Source organism: Sitodiplosis mosellana, unplaced genomic scaffold (assembly GCF_009176505.1).
Source record: "Sitodiplosis mosellana isolate CC-2019 unplaced genomic scaffold, AAFC_SMos_1.0 Smas_scaffold_6181, whole genome shotgun sequence".
NCBI classification, from domain to species: Eukaryota; Metazoa; Arthropoda; class Insecta; order Diptera; family Cecidomyiidae; genus Sitodiplosis; species Sitodiplosis mosellana.
Window position 1 is genome coordinate 1,556,329 of NW_022601422.1, and position 24,020 is coordinate 1,580,348.

At 36.7% G+C, this 24,020-nt stretch overlaps 5 protein-coding genes across 49 annotated transcripts in view; 1 reads left to right on the plus strand and 4 right to left on the minus strand.

Annotated features, from left to right (window-relative positions):
• Window positions 1–15,053, minus strand: part of LOC129576390 (monocarboxylate transporter 1) — a 27,121-nt gene extending 12,068 nt beyond the window's left edge. For 2 of the 44 annotated variants that reach the window (XM_055461478.1, XM_055461456.1), the window contains exons 1-2: window positions 9,476–9,535; window positions 1,570–2,178 (exon numbers count right to left, since the gene is read on the minus strand). In XM_055461478.1, coding sequence (XP_055317453.1) covers window positions 1,570–1,653 — 84 coding nt within the window. In that variant the 5' untranslated portion in view covers window positions 1,654–2,178; window positions 9,476–9,535. Of the gene's footprint in view, window positions 1–1,569; window positions 6,603–7,561; window positions 7,654–9,093; window positions 9,536–11,798; window positions 12,555–14,037 lie in introns of those variants that run through there. The other 42 variants (XM_055461462.1, XM_055461435.1, XM_055461432.1 and 39 more) reach the window with 41 other exon arrangements.
• LOC129576399 (N(4)-(Beta-N-acetylglucosaminyl)-L-asparaginase) overlaps window positions 1–23,919 on the plus strand; it is a 95,529-nt gene extending 71,610 nt beyond the window's left edge. Inside the window, exons 2-6 of the mRNA XM_055461506.1 lie at window positions 22,284–22,449; window positions 22,572–22,728; window positions 22,801–23,217; window positions 23,321–23,346; window positions 23,418–23,919. Of these exons, the coding sequence (XP_055317481.1) occupies window positions 22,341–22,449; window positions 22,572–22,728; window positions 22,801–23,217; window positions 23,321–23,346; window positions 23,418–23,740 (1,032 nt within the window). The 5' untranslated portion in view covers window positions 22,284–22,340 and the 3' untranslated portion in view covers window positions 23,741–23,919. The remainder of the gene's footprint in view (window positions 1–22,283; window positions 22,450–22,571; window positions 22,729–22,800; window positions 23,218–23,320; window positions 23,347–23,417) is intronic.
• Window positions 15,957–17,504, minus strand: LOC129576401 (39S ribosomal protein L4, mitochondrial). The gene has a single exon (XM_055461509.1). The coding sequence runs from the start codon at window positions 16,831–16,833 to the stop codon at window positions 16,039–16,041; it is 795 nt and encodes a 264-aa protein (XP_055317484.1). The 5' UTR covers window positions 16,834–17,504; the 3' UTR covers window positions 15,957–16,038.
• LOC129576394 (uncharacterized) lies at window positions 18,319–22,165 on the minus strand. 2 transcript variants are annotated; one of them, XM_055461496.1, is made up of 6 exons: window positions 21,958–22,165; window positions 20,725–21,895; window positions 20,102–20,660; window positions 19,879–19,954; window positions 19,326–19,799; window positions 18,319–19,177 (listed from the first exon to the last, which is right to left on the minus strand). In XM_055461496.1, the coding sequence occupies exons 2-6, from the start codon at window positions 20,838–20,840 to the stop codon at window positions 18,606–18,608; spliced, it is 1,797 nt and encodes a 598-aa protein (XP_055317471.1). In that variant the 5' UTR covers window positions 20,841–21,895; window positions 21,958–22,165; the 3' UTR covers window positions 18,319–18,605. The 2 variants fall into 2 exon arrangements, with proteins under 2 accessions (XP_055317471.1, XP_055317470.1); XM_055461495.1 differs by having other exon boundaries at window positions 20,725–21,871; window positions 21,958–22,162.
• Window positions 21,372–21,860, minus strand: LOC129576227 (dnaJ homolog subfamily C member 24-like). The gene has a single exon (XM_055460936.1). The coding sequence runs from the start codon at window positions 21,858–21,860 to the stop codon at window positions 21,372–21,374; it is 489 nt and encodes a 162-aa protein (XP_055316911.1).
• Window positions 23,920–24,020: the final 101 nt, after the last annotated feature.

The window sequence follows — 24,020 nt, forward strand, 5'->3', positions numbered from 1 at the left end:
GAGAGAGCGAGGGAGTGAGAGAGAGAATGAAAGAAAGACTGTTTGAAAGAGACGAGTAAAGTTGACGACTATTCTTCAGTTAAAATGATTGTTAATGAAATGAAGCATGGAAATAGCGTTGCTGCCGTTTTGGAATTTTCAATCAGAGTTCATCAAGAAAACACCAAACACTTTGACTTAAATTTTCGTGCCAAATGCAAATGAAAAAGAAAAAAAATTCGGGCGCGCAATTGTTTTAAGAATTACTTACTATGTATAGTTCTCGGCAAAACGAAACTACGAACAGAAGTTTCACGCGAAATCACCCATACACACACTTTCAATCCCACTTAATTTTTACCGATTTTTCTTTCGAAACAATTTTCTCCTTGCTATTCAAATTCTGTAAACGATATCGATAATGTCCAAACTCAGTCTAATCGATGCAGTGTCAAAACCGTTTGATTATCCTGTTGCTCGGTATTCATGATGTTTCTTGTTTTGTTCATTGTGTGTGTGTGCGTGTCCAACACGGTCAACCGAACTGCGTAAGAGAGAAAGAGCGAAAGAGAGGGTGACAGAAATACAGAAATCAATATAAAAAAAAGGTTTTCTTCGTCTGCATATTGATTTCAAACAGTCTTTCTTTCATTCTCTCTCTCACTCCCTCGCTCTCTCTCTCTCTCTCTCTCTCTCTCTCTCTCTCTCTCTCTCTCTCTCATGCAACTCTGACGTTCAACCAGCGACGATATGAAAACTGTGTAACGAATACAGCAGTAGATCAAAAATTTCGTCGACCGTCCATTTACACTGTGTCAATCGTTGCCACTGTGCATGTACATGTTGATCACTCTTTTACGAGTGAGCAAGAGAGAAAGACTCAGCGATGCTACAGATAGTCACTCGTATTGCACAGTGTGAATGGTCGGCCGACGAAATTTTTCATTTTGGTCGGTGCTTACGATTCGCTAAATCTTGAATCTACCGATTTGAGTATATAGCGTTTCCAAAACGCTATACTATTGACCGCTGGTTGTGCAAGTCCGTGTACTTGTACTCCCAGTCAAGAGGCGATGATAAAATCATGTGCCGGTCAGCTGTCTCAGTATTGCTTGCAATATTGGGATGGCGAATACCAAATCTCTGGTTCTCGTTCGAGGCCAGATTCGGAATTGGTAGAAGGAGACATGGTTTTTTGGAGGAAGAAAAAACCAGCCATTTCTCACTTCCATTCAACTTCATTTGAACTAGAAATTATTATTTATATTTTATTCGCTCGATAATTGTGTTCTTTCCATTGTGATTGGCAAACACATTTGATCAATTTCGAGTTTGAAATGACTTTTACTGATTCTCTATATCTCCTCCTGGTTAATGTTTTCAATCGTTTTCGATGTAATCCATTTTAAATTTCTTCGTTTGATTGGTCGCTAGATTAAAGTTTTGTTGAGTTTTACTTTAGAATTTGAGTTAATCGACGCTGAAATTTGAACTTAAGTTGATTGAAAACTTGACAAATAATTTTGAAACAGTGAGTCATAGATCATGGTTTATAACGTAATAACCGACTTTTTTTTGTCAATAACTTACCCGGCTGATTTTACGAAGTCGTCGCGATAGCGGACGATTGCCACTTTGATTCTGTTGATAGCCACCGGATGTCGATTGTGACATGTTTGATGCGCGAGTTTATTTGTTTTAATTTATTATTTATTTATTTCTCGTTCTCTCACTACTTCAAATAGAGTCAATTTTCAATGAACTTTCACTTGTTTTGTTGTTGTTATTTTTTTTTTTTTTTTTGGTTTATCATCTAGCGAACATCACCAAAATTATGTAATCGATTCGGCTTTAAAGCTCCCCGTCCGTTAAGTCATCGTTTTCGCCAGCGAAATTCATTTGTGTTTTGCAATTGTGCACACGATTTTATTTGTATTTTCGGTGGTTGATTGATTAAAAGAACATTCAACAAGTCCACACGGGCATGCCCACGGGTGGCGTGATAATCAGCTGACAAATTATTATTTTTGAAATGTTTTTCTTTCGCAAATTAGTACTAATTTTATAGTTCCATGTTTTGCGAGGTTATCTTTGTGATGTGTTGACGTTTTAAAAATAAATCACTTCGCACTAAAAATGTCAATTGCCTTTTTTTTATATATATTTCTTGTATCGTCAGCTAAAAATACCGATCAATGTCTGGTTTTGAATATGTTACATATATTAATTGAATCTCTCGCTCTCTCTCTCTCTCTCGCACTCTCTGTGATGCGCTAAAAGATGTTCAAACAATTTGTTCTATTTGTTTGCGTGGCTATTGTCACCGTCATTTCGGATGTTTATTTGTTGAACAAACTGAACGTGTGTATCATTTTGGACGCGAGTGCTCTTCCTATAATAATCAAAGGCGCGTGCGAAATCATATACACCATTGCAAACACATTGTTGTGATACAGTTCGTATGTAATTGATTTGATGATTGACTAATTTAGATGGCAATTCGAACATTGATTAACCAGCGATTAGCACCAATTGCATTCGAAAAAAAAATCCACTCGCTCTCAACAATACGGTGGAATCTTTTTTGTTCTACACAGTGGAATAGTTTTCAGTCAAACGATATGAGCAGAAATGTTTTCAACAAATGTCATGAATGATTAAGAAGAACAGTTTTTTTTTTTTCATCTTCTTCCCCTCACATCTGGTCCAATGGAAATTGACGTTTGAAAGGTTAGACGCGAAATTATTCAAGATGAAATTAAATTTTCGAGCACTTAAAATGTAATGTTCTGATGTTGATTTCCATTGTTGGTGAATAAGAATATGTGATGCCATCGCCGCTGTGCGCTTCTCACATTCGAATGCAGAAAACAAAGAGTTCGATTCAAATGTCATGAGTCATTCAGAAAAAAAAAACAATCGCGTGAAAATTCAATGGTCAAAGTTCGTTGGTGTTCAAGTGTCGATACGATTTCGAGTTCATATTTTTTTTTTATCGATGAAACCAGATTGTGATGTCACTAGATGAACTATCTTCATCTCGAAGAACATTCGACCCTATCAATTCAGTACATCAGTAACAATTTCAAAGACGTATTTGTCATTTGGATAGTTTCAAAATTTAGTCTCGACGCACATGTTTTTATTATCACAGGCCATTAAAAAATGGTCGTAAAACCATGTTGTTCATCCATATGTTGGCGCTTTTCCATTTAAACACCGATTTCAGAGTATTATGTCGAATGCATGCACTCAATTCAACCTCTTCCATTTTGCGAAATTGTGGAAAACTCTTCGTAAAGATTGTGGACAGAGAGTATCGCTTTATGGATACATTGATTGACAGTTGTATGGAGCATTAAAAGCTATAATTATGAAGCTTTACACCATTCACTCCGTATACCATGGCTCTATTTCTATCTCTTTTGCACACAGATACGCTCAGTCTTTTGCTCTTGGTGTGGTAAAGATCAAACGGATTTTCATGTCATTGACAAATTCGAGTGCATTCACTAGAAAATCCATTCACATGAGATGTGTATTGAATTTTGTGCATGGCATTGCCACAAAGTGCAACAGCTGATATAATCAAATATTTAACGTGTTCTCGGTCTCGGTCTCTGTCTTTCGCACACCATAAATTGATGCTCATTTTCTTAAACTGTATTCAGCCGTACAAAATGATAGTATTGTTCCATCTGATGCATAGATATTGAATGCAATTACCGAGCTTCGGAATGACTATACTCTTCGGGCGTTAGGATTTAACAGCTGGACAATGTGAGATATGAGCTACAGAAATCAATGAAAAGACTAGAATAACATAGTTGAACAATATGGTATGGTATTAAATATTACATTTTGAAAAAGAAAGGAAAGGGTAGACTTGTTGGTGTCAACATTAAATTTGATCGAATAATTAAAATTGGATGAATCGCTGCTGTCATTTCGCATATTTGCCAGAATTGAATATGTGTCAATCAGTTTGTCAGCGGAAAAGTATTCACACAACATTGAAACATCTGATCAATGTTGTTGCATAAAACAGCACGTACCGTTGTCGACGGAATGAAATGTTTCACAGGGAATGCATGCTATTTGCATTTTTGACTTATTGTCAAAAGTCTTGAAGGCATCTCACGCGAAATGAATCAAAACGATCGAACAAACGAAGCGAAAATATTCGACATTTTGCCAAACGCTCAAATTCAGCTACGTATAAACGTATAAAACCTGCTGAGAGAAATGGATAGAACGGAGCAGTTGCAAGAGGGAGAGAACGAAAGTGTGCGAAAGAGTAGGGACGCAAGCTCTGCATAAAATGTAAGCAATTCATCGTACACAGTTCTGTACGAATTCATTTTCCGAATACAATGAACGCGAACATATCAGCGATATATTTGGCTTTACAATGTAACGCATATATAAATTGAACACAAGGGGTATCCGTGTGGTGACCAAAATACATTTTGTACGCGATTCATTTCAAACCGAAATACTAAACCTTCTAATGCCACGGTCAACGATCACATGTGCTCACACTAACAATTGAATGAATGAGCGCTTGAAAGACAGATAATGAAAATGGACAGCAAAACAAAAACAAAACGAAAGCAATTCAAATGAATACGACAAAAATAATAATTAGTTTTGATTTTTGTCTCGATGTCTAGATGCTTCACTCTATCTTTAGACACATTTCCTTGTTGAAATCATTGTTTCTCTCGCCGATTGTCATAGACAAATATGAGCGTGCGCGGGAGCTCGCGTGAGTTCGATCACTCGATGCTAAATTGAGAGCGCTCGAAAGAGCCGCTCATTCACTATGCACAATTCAATTGACTCGATTGTAATCACGTTATTCAACTGATTGAAAAGAGTTGTTGTTGTTTTTTTCGTGTCTTTTTTCGCAAAAAAATTTCATGTGATAAATGCAAACACACTATCAGCATCCGGCCGTTTGCATATTTTATTCGATTCAGTATCGAGCATAATAATGGAATTAGAGTCCATTAAAGTTTTGCCAATCAAGCAATCGACAAGATGAGAATCTATCTGTGTTTCATCGTAAACTCGTTTAGCATCCTATTACAACGGCAACAACAACAGAGGTAGCGGCAGTGACAGCGACAGCAACAGCTTCACTAGGTGCTCTTTGGTCGGTTGTAAGCACTGTGTGTTTTATCGAATAACTAAATTGAACTGTTGACTTTTCGATATTTTGTCAAACACAAAGTTCTCTCTTATCTAATGCAAGAGAGAAAATGTTACAAATAGAACTTACACATCGGTACTAGTGGACTTTGCTTGCCGATCGACTTGCTCGATACGACGATAGAAATAGCTACCGTGTATGCATTCGACATAGGGAAGAATGTGGGTGAGCAGGAATACAAAATATTCGCTTTGAACATTGACTTGAGAATCTCAAAAATCACCTTGATTTTGACTAATCACTTCCAGATGTTTGCATCCCGTGCTCGCAATGGATTTACGAGACGCAACCAAATGCAAACAGTTCACAGTTATCCAGTTTGGTAAAACAAACAAACACTTCGATTCACAACAGTATAAACACAAAACCGAACCGAAATTTATTTACGTACCAAGTAGAAAGCGATAGCGAGAGTGAGAGGGAGAGGAAAAAAGAGTGTATTTCTCTTGGGTTTACACAAGACGCGCGATACCAGCCGAACATTTACAAGACGACAAAGGAAGAAAAAAACCTTAGAACGAACAAAAATTTACTTGGAAGTAAAAACGCAGTCCTATATATTTTTACAAACAATGAAATATAGGGAATATGTCGCACGTGCGTATGATGAACGCAAGTGCGTTCAACTCGCTTGATTTTGCATCGAATACCACACACGGCACACAACAATAGCAGCACACACAAAATAACGAACTCCACTTATCTATGTCGTGAATATCGCGCACCGTCGCAAAACAAAAACTATATATATATATTTATAGTCACATCTATTAAACGTGTGAATAAGACTAAAGTTTTTCGATAGAACACACAATTATTATCGAACGGCAAACACAAACCCGAATAAAATTTACGATTTACGGTGAAAAAAAAGGCTACAAAAATCGCTTCTGTCTCGTTTAACTCAACTCAGACTGACACAAAACGAAAAAAGGGAAAAGAAATAGAAGGCAGCAGCAACAGAAGCAGCAGCAGCGCAACACACAATTGAATCACAGATCGAATTTTTATAAATACATTTTGATCAAATCACGTACCGTAATAAACTGTGAGAGCGGCGCACGCGTGTAAAAGTCACTGTGAATCACTTTGCGGATCGCGTACGGCCGGACTTGTTTACATTCGGTACCGTTTCAATATCTTTAGGTTGTCGATTCGTCACGGTCGCAAATACGACTGTCTGTAAATATATCGGAAAAATCGCCATCTATGGCTATAATCGGGTAGTTTGTGAGTGAAATTGATTGATTAAATCAATTATTTCCAGTTTGGTGTGAACAAAACTGAATCGGAACGAATGTAGATGTTGCCGGATAGGTTGTCAGTCTGGCGCATCTAAAAATTTATCGACTGCAAGCGATTCGAACGCGTTGAGCGACAGAGAATTGTCGCGCATTGAAAACGCATTTACACAGATCACGACTTACAATCGGAACACTATAAAGGTCCGAATACATTCACACAGCCAAGCGGCTAAATGCCAAAACAGCAGTGTGTTACACAGGTACGGGTACTTGCGTCTTGTCTATCTATCGTTCGCTTGCTCACTCACACTCTCTCTCTTTCTTTTGGTTTGAGAACCGAGTTTATTCTCTGTCTATGTGTATCATCGGCTTAGAATTGAGTTTCAAAAAATGGCAACAGTGTGCCTGTTTGTTCAGTATCGGTGCTGCGGCTATATTTTTTTTCTTCTTCTCTTCTACTTGAAAAAAGTGTAATTCACTTTTTTTCGGAATTTGCATTGTAAATTGTGTAGTTGGAATGAATTATGTGTGTTTGTATCACGGTCAGCAGTACGCATTGTGTGCACTGTAATTCTAGGCCGGTTTAATTTTCCACTTTTGTCGTAAATCAAATGGAAGCAGACAGAAGATAAAAAAAAAATGAAATTCATCAAAACTGTCATTTGATGCAGAACACGGTTTTGTCGCTTCATTTACAAAAGTCAAGCAAACGCTTGATTACACTGGGCATGACATTTTTCATTGCTTAAACGCTTGATTTGAAATACTGGCACAGCGTCAATGCAAAGCAACCCGATCGCTTCGATCGAAAGTACAATACATTTTGTTATTTCATTATCACCGTTTACGTAATTTTTAAATTGAGTGAATTGTTCGCATTCTTCTATTTCATTAATTCGGCACACTCAAATCAATCCGTTCTATTGTTTTGATCGCACACGATCAATTCGTCAACACATTTCCGTAATTAGATTCGATTACAGAATATTTGTTTGTTTGTTTTTTTATTTATCACATAAAACAAAAACAATATTTCTGTGGAAAGTACAGTTGATAGTTTTCTGCGAAACGATTTAACAATTTGAAGAAAAAAAAAAATAAAACTTTTCATTTGTGCGTTTACATTAGATGGATGCGTGTATATATTTGCTTGCATTAGACGTTTGAGCAAACGTTAAACGCGATGACATTGCGTCGACGACCAAATGACAAGTATGACTGGCGTTTTGCTTGCGCTAACGACTATGAAACATTTGCGCACTCTTCAGTCTACAAAATCACAACAAAACTCTTTGTGCCGCCGTAACATGCTTACTAACACACACTCGGCTATTCACACAAATACACGGAAATCACGGAACGCGACTAGCGCGAGATGTAAATTCCAACACACACACACACTTCACTATTTATCAACATCTGTTTATTCCGTGTGACGGCTGTTTTTTTGTTTTTGTTTGATTTTGTTTTTACGGGATTGCGTGTGTGTACAGTACACGCGCCTCATTTTCATACAACAGAAACTAAAGGAAAATTCCCAATCATTTTTCATGATTTAGTTTTTGGTCTGAGAATCCTTATTTTGATGGGAATTTGAAAACAAATAAACTCGACAAAACAATCATTTAAAGTGAGACATATTCCGGTTTTGATCATGTTGTTTACTACCAATTGGACGCCTGGTTCACAATTAAAATATATCATCGATAAATTATGGGCAGTCAATCACGTTGATTACGAGAAAAAAGAGAGAACGAGAGAGGGGAGAGAGAGAGTGAACGACGCGCAAATGAATATTGAATATTTCGATGGCACTTATGATGGAACTGCACTCAGTTCAATCATATGTTTCTCTTCGTTTTTATATAAACAAAACACATCACGACGCCGACTGTTCATTCAGTACAAGTTTTGATTCACACAGTCATTGTTGTTATTGTTGATCAATAAACAGCTTTCAAAAGCACCCTCAACAAACCAAAGTCTACTTCGAAATGCACGAGGTCAATTCATTGACCGATAATTACGATCAAAATATATCCAAAACAGAACAACACGGCAATGTCTCGTCTTCGATTATTTTGAAGCGATCCCAATGAAGACGTTTTTTATTCTAAAATGATGTGAATCAAGTAAGGACTAATGAACAGTGGCTCAGCTATGGCGAGATGGTTGGGATTTGGAGGTTTACCTCTTACATCACCTCTTATAATTACATTTTATATAATATATGTTATATATATATATATTTTGCATGGATTAAAATACGGTATTTAAACTGGAAATCAAATATTCTTTTCGAACAATACTTGTTCAGCGTTTATAATCACAAAGCGAATTGAAATGATTCAATAAATTTATTTCTTCAGCGAGTTTTTGATCACAACAAAAAAAAGATCGACTTTTGTGAACAAAAAGTGAATTCGATGACGCTTCGTTCAAAATTACACGAACGACTTCAATGGTTGCACGTTTCAGCTGCAATATGTTATGGATTCTAATGTGGTTTACGTGCTATGCGAACGTTTAAAATGGTCTGTGATATAAAATGTGTCGAAATGCAGCACGGATCGATCTCTGGTTTCGACACGTTATTTTATCTGATTTTAGCAACTGTATATTTCTTAACTTTATTTAAGAAGTTTTACTTCTTACGAATTTACACTTGATAAATGATGGTAAATAAATTATGTGGCGAATTAAATTGAACACCGACACCGACACTGTGATTTGTTCGCCAGAAAATGCGATGAAAAACTGAAAGTTGATGCGGATAATATCGGTTCGAGAGCGCGAAGATCAATTTGTTACACATTTAAAAAAAAAGAACATATATCATTTGAAACTCTCAACGCAAAAGTGCACCGTAATTCAGTCTTTCGCATTAACTCATGCATTGCAATGAAAAGTTGCACGATATTTCCGCATATCGAAATTTCAAGACAATTTTCAATTGTCAATTTTTCGCACAAGATACGAAAAAACAAAACAAAAATCCTTTTCAAACGATCACACAGTTTCTTTGTGTGATACCTACGCTTCGAGAATCCGCCGTATACTCAAAAGGTGTTTCGGAATTGTACGTCACTTTCGTTCTGATCGGATGATTTGAAGTGCTACGGCCAGGCGTTTTTTTATATACACAACGGAACGTATTGAAATATATAAAAAAAAGCCGTCTCACAGTTGGAGTAAATGTGTCTGGCATATGAGTTGCGTTATTTTCATTTCATCTCTTTCGCTCATTTACGGCTAATTGACTGTGAATATTTGGCTCGATCACTTGACTTTCTTTGTCCGGTGCATGAAAAGCGATGTGATCGAGCGAACGAGAGAGCGACATTGCAGCACGGCTTTTTGCACGCAAATACACTCACAATGAATTTTGCATAGGTTTTGCCGACTCATTTGTCGACTGCGAATGATGAATGTTTTGTTTGTTTTTTTTTTTTTTTTTTTTTTTTTTAATCAAAATAAAGCCGTTATTTTACGCCTTTCCTTTGCTGAATCACAAGGCATTCACCCAGCTGTTTTGTTGTGTATTTTAGTTTCAATTTCAAACGTTAATTTCAACGTAAATCAGAATCATGATTCAGTTTTGGTTCTTGCCGAAATCACTTTGAAAATGAAAATTGGAACAAGGTCAATGTAAATGAAGACAATTAGTTTTTACGATCGAGAAACCAAAAAAATAATATTCAGAACGTAATATATGCAATACCTTTGATCCTTTGAAATTGAAGAAAAACTCACTTATTACGTTCTAAAATTTGCTGACAAAAACAAAGTGTATACATTTTAGAGAGATATCCTGTTTCATGTGTCAATCAAAGAGGTGTTCAAAAAACGAAAGTGAAGAATTTCGAGCCGTAAATGACGATGAATATTCCGTGAATTTAGCGAGCGGATAGAGCGCATTTCGCTTAAATGCGTCTCTCAACGCGTTGAATCATGCAGAATGAAAAAGGAAATGTCAGAAATGAAAAGACTAGGATGGAATATTGTCCAGGAAAATAAAATAGAGAAAACGGTTCGCAGAGGAAATATTCCAATTTAAAATGTGAATAATTACTTGTGCCATTTTTACGGTCGACCGGTATATATTGTTGACAATCATTTTCTGTGGTCGCATTGATGTAACTGTTGTTGTTCGATGAAATTCATCCGTCGAGTTTCCGTAGCTGAAGACAATCGAAGAAGAAAGACACAGAAGAAAAAACCAACGACAGGGTAATGTGTTTGTTCTTCAAATTGTCTGTCGGTGCTGAACTCCTTTTGTTTTCCTTTCCCATTTGCAAACTGCGACTAAGTGGCGTGGTAAAAAGAAAGCGCACTATCATCGTGTATGTATGCTTTTGTATGTTTCTATCCATTGTCTGTACCATGGAAAAAATGTTGCACACGAAAGAGAGTGGAGCTGTGACTGGGACGGTGGAGTGGTGGTAGAACGGAAGTGCAGCGTACGTTAATCGGTGTCACTAATATGTTTATGCTCTTGCCCTAAATAAAGCGGATAATGATTCACTTTGACTAGCAGCTCAAATAACAACGGGTCGACTAGCTTATTCATTTTTTGTTTGCTTCGATTATGTTTTTCTCCTGCAAATGAAACCGAATGCAGAATATTTTCATCCCTCCATACATTAAAAATATCGATTCACTGCACCCAATCCAAATTTTAGTCGTCATATAAAACAAATAGTCAGTATATGTGCATGTGAATCGAAGCCAAAATTAGACAAGTTAAAAGGTAAAAGTGCGATTGAGACGGTGTTCAGCAAATGAATTCGTTGGTGAAAGAAGAATGCATATGCATAGCGTTCGATTTGCAGCCTTTTCTAACTGGCACAAGTATTCACGTTTAGACGTTAACAAGTGGCGCGATGGTTTGAACTGCAATAATATTTGAAGTACATTGAAATAATTCTTTGCGAAGTAGAAATGAAATGGAATCAAAAACGGTTTTGGTATTTCGACGATTGCGATTGCAGATAAAACTGCTTAATTTATTGGTAGCATCGATAAAAATGCGCGTGTGGCAATTTTGAACCAAATTGTTCAACATTTTAGCACTTTTGATATTCGACCAAGTTTTCGACACATTGTCGGAAGGTTTTTTAATCGATGCTTCCATTGACAAGCCGAGATTTTATTGTCGCGTTCAAAATTATACGAAAAGTTCAAATGACTTTCGTTTTAATTAATATTCCAATTTAATGTTTCCCTTTTTTTTTGTCTTCAATCCAATAAGATTAGAAGACTAATCGTTTTTCACGTTCTCTGTACAACATGCTTGTACGCCACCATCAAAATTTGCTACACTGTATGTGCCAAAAATTCTGTATCAAAACTGTACTCACCCGAAATCTGGCTCGATGTTGAATTTTGATGATATCGTCATCGTCATCGGAGTCTTCCGTTCCAGCGACGTCATCTCCATCATCCTCATGACTTGGTGTTGCTCCCATATTGAGTGAATTTGTTGTGTTTTGTGTTTTAAAAAAGTGTTGCTTTTGCGATGCGACACAAATCAAACAACGCCGAATGCAGTTTTGAACAAATAAATATGAACTAACCGAGAATTTAATAGAAAAGAAGAACTAACGCGGGGGTTGGCTCGAGTTGTTGTTTTGGTTGGCTGGGTGGCGAGTGGACGTATTTGTTGTCGCGATTGTAAGAGCTCGCACGTGTGATTTGAATATCTCCACCAGCACCAAAAACCACTTTAGACATCCATTTTTATGGGATTGAGCAATTTGTTTTCCGGTTCTTTGAATTTTCCGCTTGGATAACCCATTTAACTTTTGTCGAAAATCTTCAACGTAAACTTCTTCTTCTTGTTATTATGAAAATTTGTGTTTTTTTTTCTGCGCCAGCGATAGAGAGGAGAATATATAATTTTTGTTGTTCCACTGGATTTAATTGAATTTTTAATCGCGTGTGCTCTAATTAAATTGGCCCGAATAAATTGTGTGCACTTTAAATCTGAGTTCTTTCATTGTACAATTTAAACACGTTTTTATTCTCCCTCGCTCTCGTTCCTTCTGTTTCGTTCCTTTTTTTTCCCTAATGTTTGGTTGAGTTCATTTGGCGCCACAAGTACAATCTATCAGCAACTGTAAACGGTGAGGAAAAGAAGCAAAAAAAACGAACTAGTCAAAATCACATGTTCACATTTTCTTTACGGGGTGGAAAACTTTACAAAACAAAAATTCGATTAGAAAGTGGTTGTATTGAATATTCTGGACTTTCGAGACACACAAATACATGCACACACAGGAGAGACAGACAGGAGAAGAGCTGGAAGTAAGCCCAGCAAGAGTTCTGTATAATTGGAACCCAATTTACATGTAGGCGACGTTGTTGACGATGACGACGACCACGACGACGGCGAAAACGACCAAATCGAAACTAGCTTTTGACAACGTTTGTATTGTCGTATATGCCATGAAAATCGAATTCCGATAGCACACTCTCTCTTGGACTCTTGTGTGAAGTTAGCGAAATGATGACGAACAACGAATATATTACATACACGTGCCACACTCGTTGCTTCGTGCTTTTCCAACCCCATGCGATATATGCAGCACAGCACAACACATAAAACCACTTCCTTGTGCCATGTGTGACGATTTGATTACGTACAGTGTGCTGTTTGCCAATGTGCGCGCTTACGTCTGTGTCTATGTAAAGTTCACACGAGCGAACAACACGGCCTAAGAGAGTTGACAGAGTGAACAATAAAGACAGCGCTACAGGGTGGAACAGACACGAGGCCGCAACATTTTCCACTTAACATGTGTATCAATCACACATTTCCTGACGATAACCGTGGAGAACTTCTTTCGTTTTTTCTTTTCCAATTCTGCAACACATTTCGTTCACATTAATGAGCTTTTTTTTTCGAATATCATCGTCGTTGGTCACCGAATGGAATTTTGCCAAAGATGAAGCGAATTTCAATTTCAACAATTGAGTGATGCGACAAATTTTCGCCTGAAAGTATACAATTTGAGCTACGTTTGTGAAATAAATTCCGTTTGATAACAGTTTTGACCAATTCTCATTAAGTTTGGTCGTTGATGGTCTGTTTTTTCTTTCGTTGGCCGTTGCCACTGTCGTCGTCATCGTCATCGTCATCGTCATCGTCGTCATCGTTGTTCATTTTCATTTTTAATTTGAAGTACAAAATTCAAACGAAAAGAAATATAGACAAAAAACAACAGTACGATCCATCCGGGCAATTTTCGTTATTCGAGTTTCTTTTATTTCTCTTCTGTTTAGGCTGAATTGGAACCGCGGTTTTAGCTGTTTCGACCCTCATTCTATAGAAAAAATGGCATTCGTTCGAAGTGGAAATAAATGAGGGCATAACGTCAAACTACAACCATGAATATTTGTTGAGCAATGCATAACAAAGAAGTCTTTGTTGAACGAATCACGTTTGTTTGTGTGCTTCTTCTTTATTTCTAATTTGAACGAAGACACCATTTTTGGGGCGGTCATGCACACAAAAAGTGATTTTAGAAACATCCATTGGAGAAAATATTTTGGCATCACTGAATATTGTTTTATTTCTTTCTTGTCACAAACACTTACTTGTTATATGGCACCAATAGAAAAAAAAATAAATACCTAACTACCTCACAATACTAGCTAATTGAATATGAAATCTCTCTGTGTGTTTTTCGTTTTTAAATTTGGTTTGATTCGATGGTAATGCATTAAATGTCATCGCCAACGAATTTCATGCACGCATACGCACACTAAACAAGAGCGAGAGTGAGAGCAAGAGCCCATGAGCAAATTGTGAGAGAAGCAGGGAGAGTGAATGTGGAAAAATCTCAAATACACGCTCAATATGGCGGGCTTGGTTCATTCGACCCGCGATGAATTTCATTCAGAACAAAAACGATTTTCTCCAGTATAGGTTTTTTTTCTCATTGCTCTTCATAGATCGACCAACCGTCCGTTCGACCGATGGAAGAACTCTCGTGTGCACTGTCCAAATAAACAAAACATACACATATTTATATGGAGCAGCATTATCATACACACACACACACACACACACACACATCAATCTATCTCTCTGTTTCTTTAGCACAGAGTCAACAGCAACAAAATTGATATTAAGTTCGGTAATTGTTCTGATTTAATCACTGGACGTTTTTTTACTGTTCGTTTTTATTTATTGCAAAAACATGGAAAAAAAAACTGATCAACTATTTAGAATGATAGTTAAATTTACGAACATATTAATGGTCTAAAGCTGCTTGCACCGGCAACTACTGTTTAATTTTTCGTTTCAACAACATAAACAAACGGCTATACAATGGAAAGAAAAGGATGAATCTCCATCAAATTTGCTAAAACTGTTATAAATGAGCACATATACACTCGGTTTTTCTTCTATTGCGGCCTCAAATATCGACCGAACTTAAATTGAAATGAGAAAATGGCATTCAATTTAAGGCTTGCCATTTAATCAAATAAAATTACGAACGAAAATTAAAAACGAAAAGATTCAGTACACACGCTTACGGACTGTTTCATTTGATTGCCGACCGTCCGATCGAAATCAAATCGAACTTGGAGCGCTGACAATTAGTTCGTGTACGAAGCCATTTCAAACAATGTTGCCATGTAGTGGTGTATGTGTGTATATGTGCCGTTTTGTTTCCCCTCTTTGCACACGGATTCAATCGTACCGAATTTTGAAAGGAAAAGAATAAGACCACATGCACAACACAACACAGACACGCATAACAACAAACCGTATTACATCATACCGTTTTTTGTGTGAGCTAGCTTCTCCATGTTGAGAGTATTGTGGTTTTATGAACGACTATGTTTGTGAGAGAGGCAGCGTTCCGAATGAATTGCTGGAGGATTAAAATGAGAGATAGAGAGAATAAGCGAACGAACGCGTGACAGAGAGAAAGGGAGAGAAGGAGAGATACAGAGAGAAATTCATTCCACAGCAATGAACCACCGATTTGACAGCTTTCTGACAATCAAAACAACGATGAATTGCTCACCCCCAAAGAAAATTTCGTTTGGACATTTTTCGTTTTTGCTTCGTAATGGGTAAATTCAATTATTGACGATTCAACGGTTGAAATTGTTAAATCAATATCTAGATTGAAATTGAAATTGAAATTAATGAATCCAAATCCGAATGGAAACGAACGACTAGCAGTTTTAAGCGACGAAAATTCGTTTTAATTCATTTGGAAGTGCCAAATTGTTTAATTAAGTTAATTGAAAATATCAAAAGGTCACATTGTCAATGGAAGAAGTCACACATGCCGTAATTTCAATCAAATTTAGTGTTCATCTCTCGACTTGACCCATTGCAAAATCGTCATTTCACATCCAAATTGGACCGAAAATATCAACAAACTCATTTTCTGAATTTTAAATTTCATTTCTCTGAAACGATACTAATGAAGATTACGTTTGAAAAACACTAAAATGAAAAATGATTTTTAAATATTGAAAAGATCTGCGGCCCATTTCCGATAATTATTTAAAAGTAAAATTTTATTCGTTCTCAATAAATGTACATGTAACGTAACTAAATTCCGCTCGCCTTTCTTATTTCGTAATTGTGGATGAATCTTGTAGATTTTTACAATGTAAAATTCGTTCTTGGATGTGTGCGACCGCCTTTGTTGTCAGTATGAGCGTTGTATGTTTAAGCATTGAAAAAACATTGAGACCATAGGCAGGCATAATGTTTATATAACCAATTTGATCTGTTGCAACTGCAATATTTCTTGGTACAATGTCTTCGTAGTTGATAAACAGCGCTGATGGTCCCCATTTGCGTTCGCTCAATAGATTTTGAATGTACTCTGGATCCTCAGTTGGTATTTCCAAATCGTCAACAATGTGAAGATCATCTTGTGCCAATTTGGCGGAGAGTGTCGATGTCAAGCCAGCCAATCGCACCCAGTACGGTAACATGTAATAATGTGTGGTTGGATTTCTTGGACCATGCACCACACCACCGTTCACAAAGATTGGCGAACGAATTGAACCGTGACGGGCTCTGCCTTGTCCTTTTTGTGGCCATGGCTTTCGGCCACCACCCCGTTTCTCGGCCCGTGTTTTGGCCCAGGCGAAACTAACATATTTATACTTTTGCTGCCATATAACATTCCGGTGGATGATATCGATACGAGGCGGTGCAGCAAACACATCCGGATGCAATTCCATCAGACCTTTTCGCTGCACATTCGTTGTGTCCATATTTTCAATCCACACTTGGCGCGCCACCTGATTTGTTTGATCCAAATGCTTATTTATCACCGGCAGTATCAGAGGCTTTGTGCTGAAGCCGCGGGCAGTCACATTCTGCAACACCGGCGATATTAATGATTTAAACATTTTTTATCCAATTCAATTTGATGATTTAACTCTTTTATTCAATTCAATTCAAAACACAGCAAACCAATTTTGGTTCACAAGCACAGCGAAAACACCAAAAGGAGAGCGATTTTTTTTGGTTCTCCGTGAACAAACTAAACAAAAACTCGCATAACCTCAATTCTGAGTATTTGACAGCTAATGATTTCAATATCTACCGAGCACTTGTCATGCACATGTGCTAAATGTCAAATCGATTGACTTCGTTTGAATGATTCGGTTGACGGCTGTGTTTATTTACTTTCTGTCGGTGAGATGAAATTTTCAATTGCGAAAAAGGATTCTAAAAGAACCATTCATTCTGATTTTGACTCTTTTCGCTTGCGATCAAGTACTTGAAGAAAAAAAATTCAATCCGTCAATTTGTTTTCAATTTTTATGCAATTAATGATTTTTCGTGTCTTGAATAAAACCGTTTTAGTAAACATTATTCATATTTTGTTTTTATTTTTTTTTGTTTAACGCAGATCGAATTTACGGAATAAATTTGAAATTGATGGCGAAAAAGTTCGATGAATGATTTTGCAAAAAATTCAAATGGAAAGGAAAAATGAAAAATAAAATATCAGAACCGGTGCTCGTGGTGAGCCCATGGTTTCAAAAAAGAACGGTAAAGTTATCGACATAATTGCTATAGTGCTTGACAGGCCAGTTGTTTTTACTCCAATTACTCCGTTACGAGAGTAAGTAAGTACGTTGTAATCCATAAATAGAATTTTTTTTTTTTTCATTTTTATCAATTTCTCCCCTGACTTTAAAATCCATGACAACAAAAATCCTGTGCGTTCATTCAAGGGTGTAGCAGAAAAGCTTGAATTTTTACTTGAATCATCATATTCATGTATTTTGACTATTTTTGCTTTAAATCAGGCGAGAAATTCATTTCATGCGCCATTTTTTTCCCTGTTGTTCGATGTTCAAGAAAACTAAATGTGAAAATATCACGAAGTAGTGTTTTATTCCATTTCTTCACCAAGAGAAACAAATTTAGAACCATAATATAAATGATATTCAGCTTGAATTTCGGGATCGGAGAAGTTACGGTTTGGAATTGTTGAACTTTTCTCAATGATTTGGGATTCTATTTCAGCGTCAATTTTAGACTACAGTTTTTTTTTTCGATTCTCAGACAGTATTTCATGTGCCCAATCCAATGGTGTTATCGGCACATCAAAATTCGCGCTCCTTATCACTTAATTCATCATACCAATGGACTTGAAAGTGTATCGAACATTTTTGATTCAATTAAAGTGAAAAACGATTTCTATAGTCCACAGATATTTTACGATTCACTTTCAAGCGAAGAGAATTTATGTTGTACGTTTAAAAATCAAGAATATTGTGTTACGCTTATCCATAAGTGGTTCAACTCTAGTCATTTTTATTCCCGACCACTCATTTTATGGTCGTTGCCACACCCCTATGCTGAGCCGCCATAAAATTCCATTTTTATTTTAAATTTTCTTTATTTTATTTAATCTGATCACTAAATTAGTTTTAAATATAAAATTAATTTCCATTTTTTATTGCCTTTCTTAAACTCAAGTGCAACGTCTTCAAAAATTCTTTATCTAATATGATTTCAAATAAAATGAAATTAAAATATTTAAATACTGTTGAAGAATAATAATACTTAAAAAATGAGACCTTGTCCAAAAATTAAAATGTTTCGTGAATAAAAATTCGTTTGCACTTGGCATTTTGTATGGTTTTGTACTTTCATCTTTTGTTCCTTACGCAAAATTCCGTGCAATCGGAACTAGTGGTGGTGGTTCTGTGGCCGAGAAAATGATTGGTTTTCGTATATTGCCATTTTTTGGGAAAAATGCCAGTGGCGGTGGCTCGGATCTATTGACACTTTTCACTGCGAAAGATTGCGGTACAGTCGACATTGGTTTTGTTGAAACATCTTCCACCAGAGTTGCATTCATATCGTCATGTGAAATCGCTACGTAATTTTTCTTAGCATCTTTTGTCGTAGACGTTTTGTTTCTCCTATTTGAATTCTGTTTTGATAGATTAAAATGTCGGTCATCATCATGATTTCCAGCATTTGACTTATGTTCCGAAGAGGCACCCAACTGCGCCTGGGATGCTTCCATGTGAACGTCATTGATACAATGACTACTCAATTGCAAAAACTGCAATGGATTTCGCAGGTGAATCGGATCAGAGCACCACATTTGCGTGGCATTTTTTATGATTGTCTCTAGCACCGTTTGGTGTTTATTCGGTTTGATGTCTGTCGCATTTTGGTGCTTTTTACATTTTAAATAAGTTCGGGTGGCTAAATGTGTTATGCATTCTGAAAAAAAAAACAGATAATGTAAGTAAATTAATCGGGATATCAATTCAGAAGCAAAGACAAATTTAAGAACAAACAGAATTTAAAAAATGAAGGTTTAAAAACCTAAAAAAAGAAGTGAAAATATGTAATTTTTTCTAAATTTTACCTAAAATATGCCAAATGGATTGTTGTTGTTGTGAGTTGAGCAGTGATTGCTTCAGTTCGTTATTGAAGTGTTGCACATAATTGTGAACGCCATGCGGAAAACCGAAAATAGACATTTTATCGGCGCCAACAGAACGTAGCCAATCGTGTTCAATAAACGAGCATAATTTTTCAATCGATGAATTCATGACCGATTTTTCTTGGGCCCATTTGCGAATCGCTTGCAGCCCAGGCACCATGTATTCCGCAGGTAGCAATGGCAGCACCATCAACATTCGTAAACAGCTTGACGTATTACTACGGCCCTTGTCCCATTGCAATCGAATGCATTTCATGTACTTCAGAATCGAATCGGTGTAGTAATGCCAGAAACCTTTAATGGATGCATCGGGAAATGTGTAGGCAAGTGCCAATTGCGTTTCTGGATCGAAATCGCTCATAATCGTATTAGGAGTGATGTACGTGGACAAACTTTCTGGAAATCAGAAAAAAAATTCTTCAACTTCTTGGGAACCTTTCAGAAGCGCATGTTGTTCAAATTCAATATAAGTTACCTCGAACATAGGCAAAGATAACAGCATAAATCGCTTGTGTTTTTATTGCTGATATCGCATACAAGATGGGAATGTGCTGAAATTCAAATCGATAGAGTATTAGATGAGATATTCAAACTTGTAGAGCATATTTTTGATATCAAGAATTAAACAAAAAAAAAAAATATATACATAAAATTGTTTTAAAAAAATGCACTTTTCCTTCGTAAAGTAACACACTCACGTAATAATTTTTCACGGCATGAACAATGAGCAGATGATGGGTGAGTTGTATGTCCGGATCACCGTTGATCGCATCATTTATGTGGATTTCTTCGATGTGGCCAATTGTTTCGATGGTATTCATATGCATAAAAATCACGCACACACTGTCATCGTTGAGTGTGAGTGTTGTCTGGTAGAATGGGTCACGACGCGATCCGCTGTGAATACGAAACATATTCGTGTTGCTAAGAATATTATCCAAATCTTGTACATTATTCAGTTCTTGAGGCAATTGCTTATATCGGCGTGCTTTTCTCATAGCAGACTCGGCACCACTGAATGTATACAGCAGAGCCGCATCTGAATGTCGTTGGCTTGCTTCCTCCCAGTATATGGTATACAGATCCTTTGTCTCGACTGCAGCACGATTCGTTAGCACCTTACGAAACTTGTCAACAAGCACACGATCGGGTTCCGGCGGATGATTGTGATTATGCTCTGTGCATACTCGAATTTTTGAGCCTTCGACAACACAACGACCTGGGCACCCGGTTTTGTAGCGCGAACATCGGTAATAACTAAGGAATGGAATGGAATGAGAACAAGTGGGTGATTGAATGCCACACTTTACTGCCCACTTACCTGGTATTATTTTTTTTGTAGGCCAACCAATATTTGTAACCCTCTGAATACATTGTTATGACGGAAGCCTGTGATGAAGAAATAATTCGACGTATGAAGGCTAAGTCAAGACTCATCTACCCATTGTGTATCAATCATTTCCTCTCAATTCACAGGAAATCAAATCCAATTGTTTATTGATTTTATCAAATACGAAACTTTTCAATGCCGATACAATTGGAATGCTGCACTCGAATCACGTTGTCATTTAAACTTTTCGGTTTTTTTTTTTTTTTGAATAACAATTCAGATTTTTATGTTGATGTTGAAATAGGAAATTTAACTTTTATTTTTGTGTTATATGTTTATGTTGATTACAAACAATGTTTTCTGACAATGACATATTCGGCGAAAACAACTACAGATGGCGCTTATGGCAAATCCAGCAATGCAGATTCGACTTATCCAAATACTTTTTCGGTTTTCGGAATCATTCATTAATGCACGAAATTGTTGGAAAATAACTTTTTAGAATAAATTTTCGAGAAAATATTACAAAGTTGACATATTTGCAACCATATTCAATTTATGGTTGTAATTCAATCGTAGATTTGAACTTGTGTAAAAATACTGGTTAAAATAAAGAAAAAAACAATTGTTTTTATTGGTCATCTGTTGGTGTTTTGATTTCTAAGCAATTGCACGACAAACGAACATTCGTCACATTCAATGTATACTTCATCATTCTCTCCGCAATTTTCATCTATCGATGAATCAGCTACGCCATTATCACAGTCACTTGATTCGATGCAATCGTCGGGTAGAACAAAATATCCTCCACATCGGCATGGATACAGATTGCTCTGTGAATCGGCATCAAATTCGAAATCCTTTCGATAGATTTTTGCATAAACAATTGGCTCATCGTTGAATCTGTGCTGTTGCATTTCGGCATCGTACTTTTTTCGCTGTTCTGGATCCCTTAGCATCTTCCATGCTTCATCTATTTGATAAAATAGTTGCAAAACATTTCGATCGCCGGTGGTGTTTTGTTTGTCTGGATGATGTTTCAAGACCAAAGCTTGATATGATTTTTTTATTTCTTCGATTGTGTCCGACGGATGACAGTTTAAAATCTCATAATAATTGATCGGCATGGTAATTCATTCTGGTAATTTTGGAATAAAAAATTCTTCAGATTTTTCTCGTAAAACATTCTAAGAGAGCACATTGCTCATATTCAATATGAGTTACCTCTGTTCTTGTCTATATTTTTCTTTGAAGCTCCAATGTGTTTGATGTATGTTTCGCTTTATTATTCACCGTTTCACTTGTCCTTTCTAATTAATAAACAAAGAGTTTATTCATTGAATTTCATCCAAAATAGAGGAAAATGGTACGAAAACCACAGCGTGTAATGTTTTGATTTCGCAGTTTCTTTACTTCGCATCGTTGCTTTGACAGCTGTCTCATTTTCGAATTCGACTGAAGTGTCAGTTTCGAATGTTGTCAGTAGTACCAACGATTCCCACTTCATCATCATATCAAAATAATCACAAAATCGGACGATACAAGTAAACAAAGGTGCACTCCCCTTTGATTCGCCTCTATTCACTGCCCTATTATATTCCATTCAAATGAAACAATTCGTTTTAATAGCGTTGTTTAATTTCGTTCTATTTGTTGAATGTAAAAATGTTCCGATCGTAATAAATACATGGAATTTTTCATCGGCAACTGCTAAAGGTAAATAGCAAAAATTTGGTTACATTAATTATTTGATTTTGATTGGATCCATTCAACCGGAAAGGCTGTCTCATTGTGTTTCTTCATTTACATTTCGAATCAAATTTTCGAACATTTCACAGCATGGGAAGTGATACAAATATCGGAACGAACTGCAATCGATGCAGTTGTTGAGGGATGTGCAGTATGCGAGCGCGAACGATGTGACGGAACAGTTGGCTATGGTGGCAGTCCAGACGAAAAGGCAGACGTTGCGCTCGATGCTTTACTTATCGATGGGTAATTTTCCATTGCATGCATAATTACTTTGAATTATTAATTACGCATTTAATCGATATTGTCCGCGTACAGCAAGACGATGAGCATTGGTGCTGTTGGTTCAATGCGGAACATCAAAAATGCAATCGGTGTTGCACGCCGTGTTCTAGAAAATACGCAGCACACCTTGTTGGTTGGTGAAGGTGCCACTGATTTTGCCATAATGATGGGCTTCAAAAATGAATCGTTGACAACGGAGAAAACACAAGATCTTTGGAAACAATGGAAATCGAACCGATGTCAACCAAACTTTTGGACAAATGTAGAACCAGATCCAACGAGATTTTGTGGTCCATACGAACCCACCGAAGCGAATAGCGTTTACAGTAGCCTCTATAGCAACGAATTCAATAGTAAAAACCATGACACAATCGGAATGATTGCAATCGACTCCAACGGTGACATCGCAGCCGGAACATCGACCAACGGGGCACGTTATAAAATACCAGGGTATGGATTTCAATTGTGATAAGTACAATTTTTGCTATTAAACCTTGAAGCACTCCACATATAAGTGTTCCTCTCAATAATCTCTCTAATGTCTTAATTTTAGGCGCGTGGGAGACAGCCCGATTCCCGGTAAAAATCTGTTCTTGTTTTTATTTTTGATTATATTAATGCCAGGCTGAATATAAACATTTCTGTTCAAGGTTCGGGTGCGTATGCAGAAAACGGAATTGGTGCCGCAGCAGCAACTGGTGACGGAGATGTAATGATGCGATTTCTGCCATCGTTTGTGGCTGTTGAGGGCCTACGCCATGGCTACAGTCCAAAGAAGGCTGCTCAATCGGCGTTTCAGCGCATACAAAAATTCCATCCGAAATTCTTTGGTGGAATTATTGTGGTGAATCAAGAGGGCGAATATGCAGCCGCGTGCAATGGAATGGAAAGTTTTCCATTTTCAATTGGAACAAAAGACGGCGGTGTTCGTATCGAATCAGTTCCTTGTCTATCACCGACTTCAAACATTTAATTTGAATAGCAATTTTTTTTTATCAAATAAATTGTAGAACAATACTCTGCTTTCGAAACCGAAAAACGAATGGAATTTCGTTACGTTTTATTTGAATTACCTTATTTTCATTTTTAATTGGTTGTTATTAAAAAGATTGCATAATTTTAAATAAAAATGCACTCAAATCTGTTGTTAAATTGTTATTCCTATTTTTCAGTCAATTTTTCATGAAAAACAAATGTGCTGTGTACAAATTATCTACTCGACCATATGTTTTTCGAAAAATTCAAACCAAATT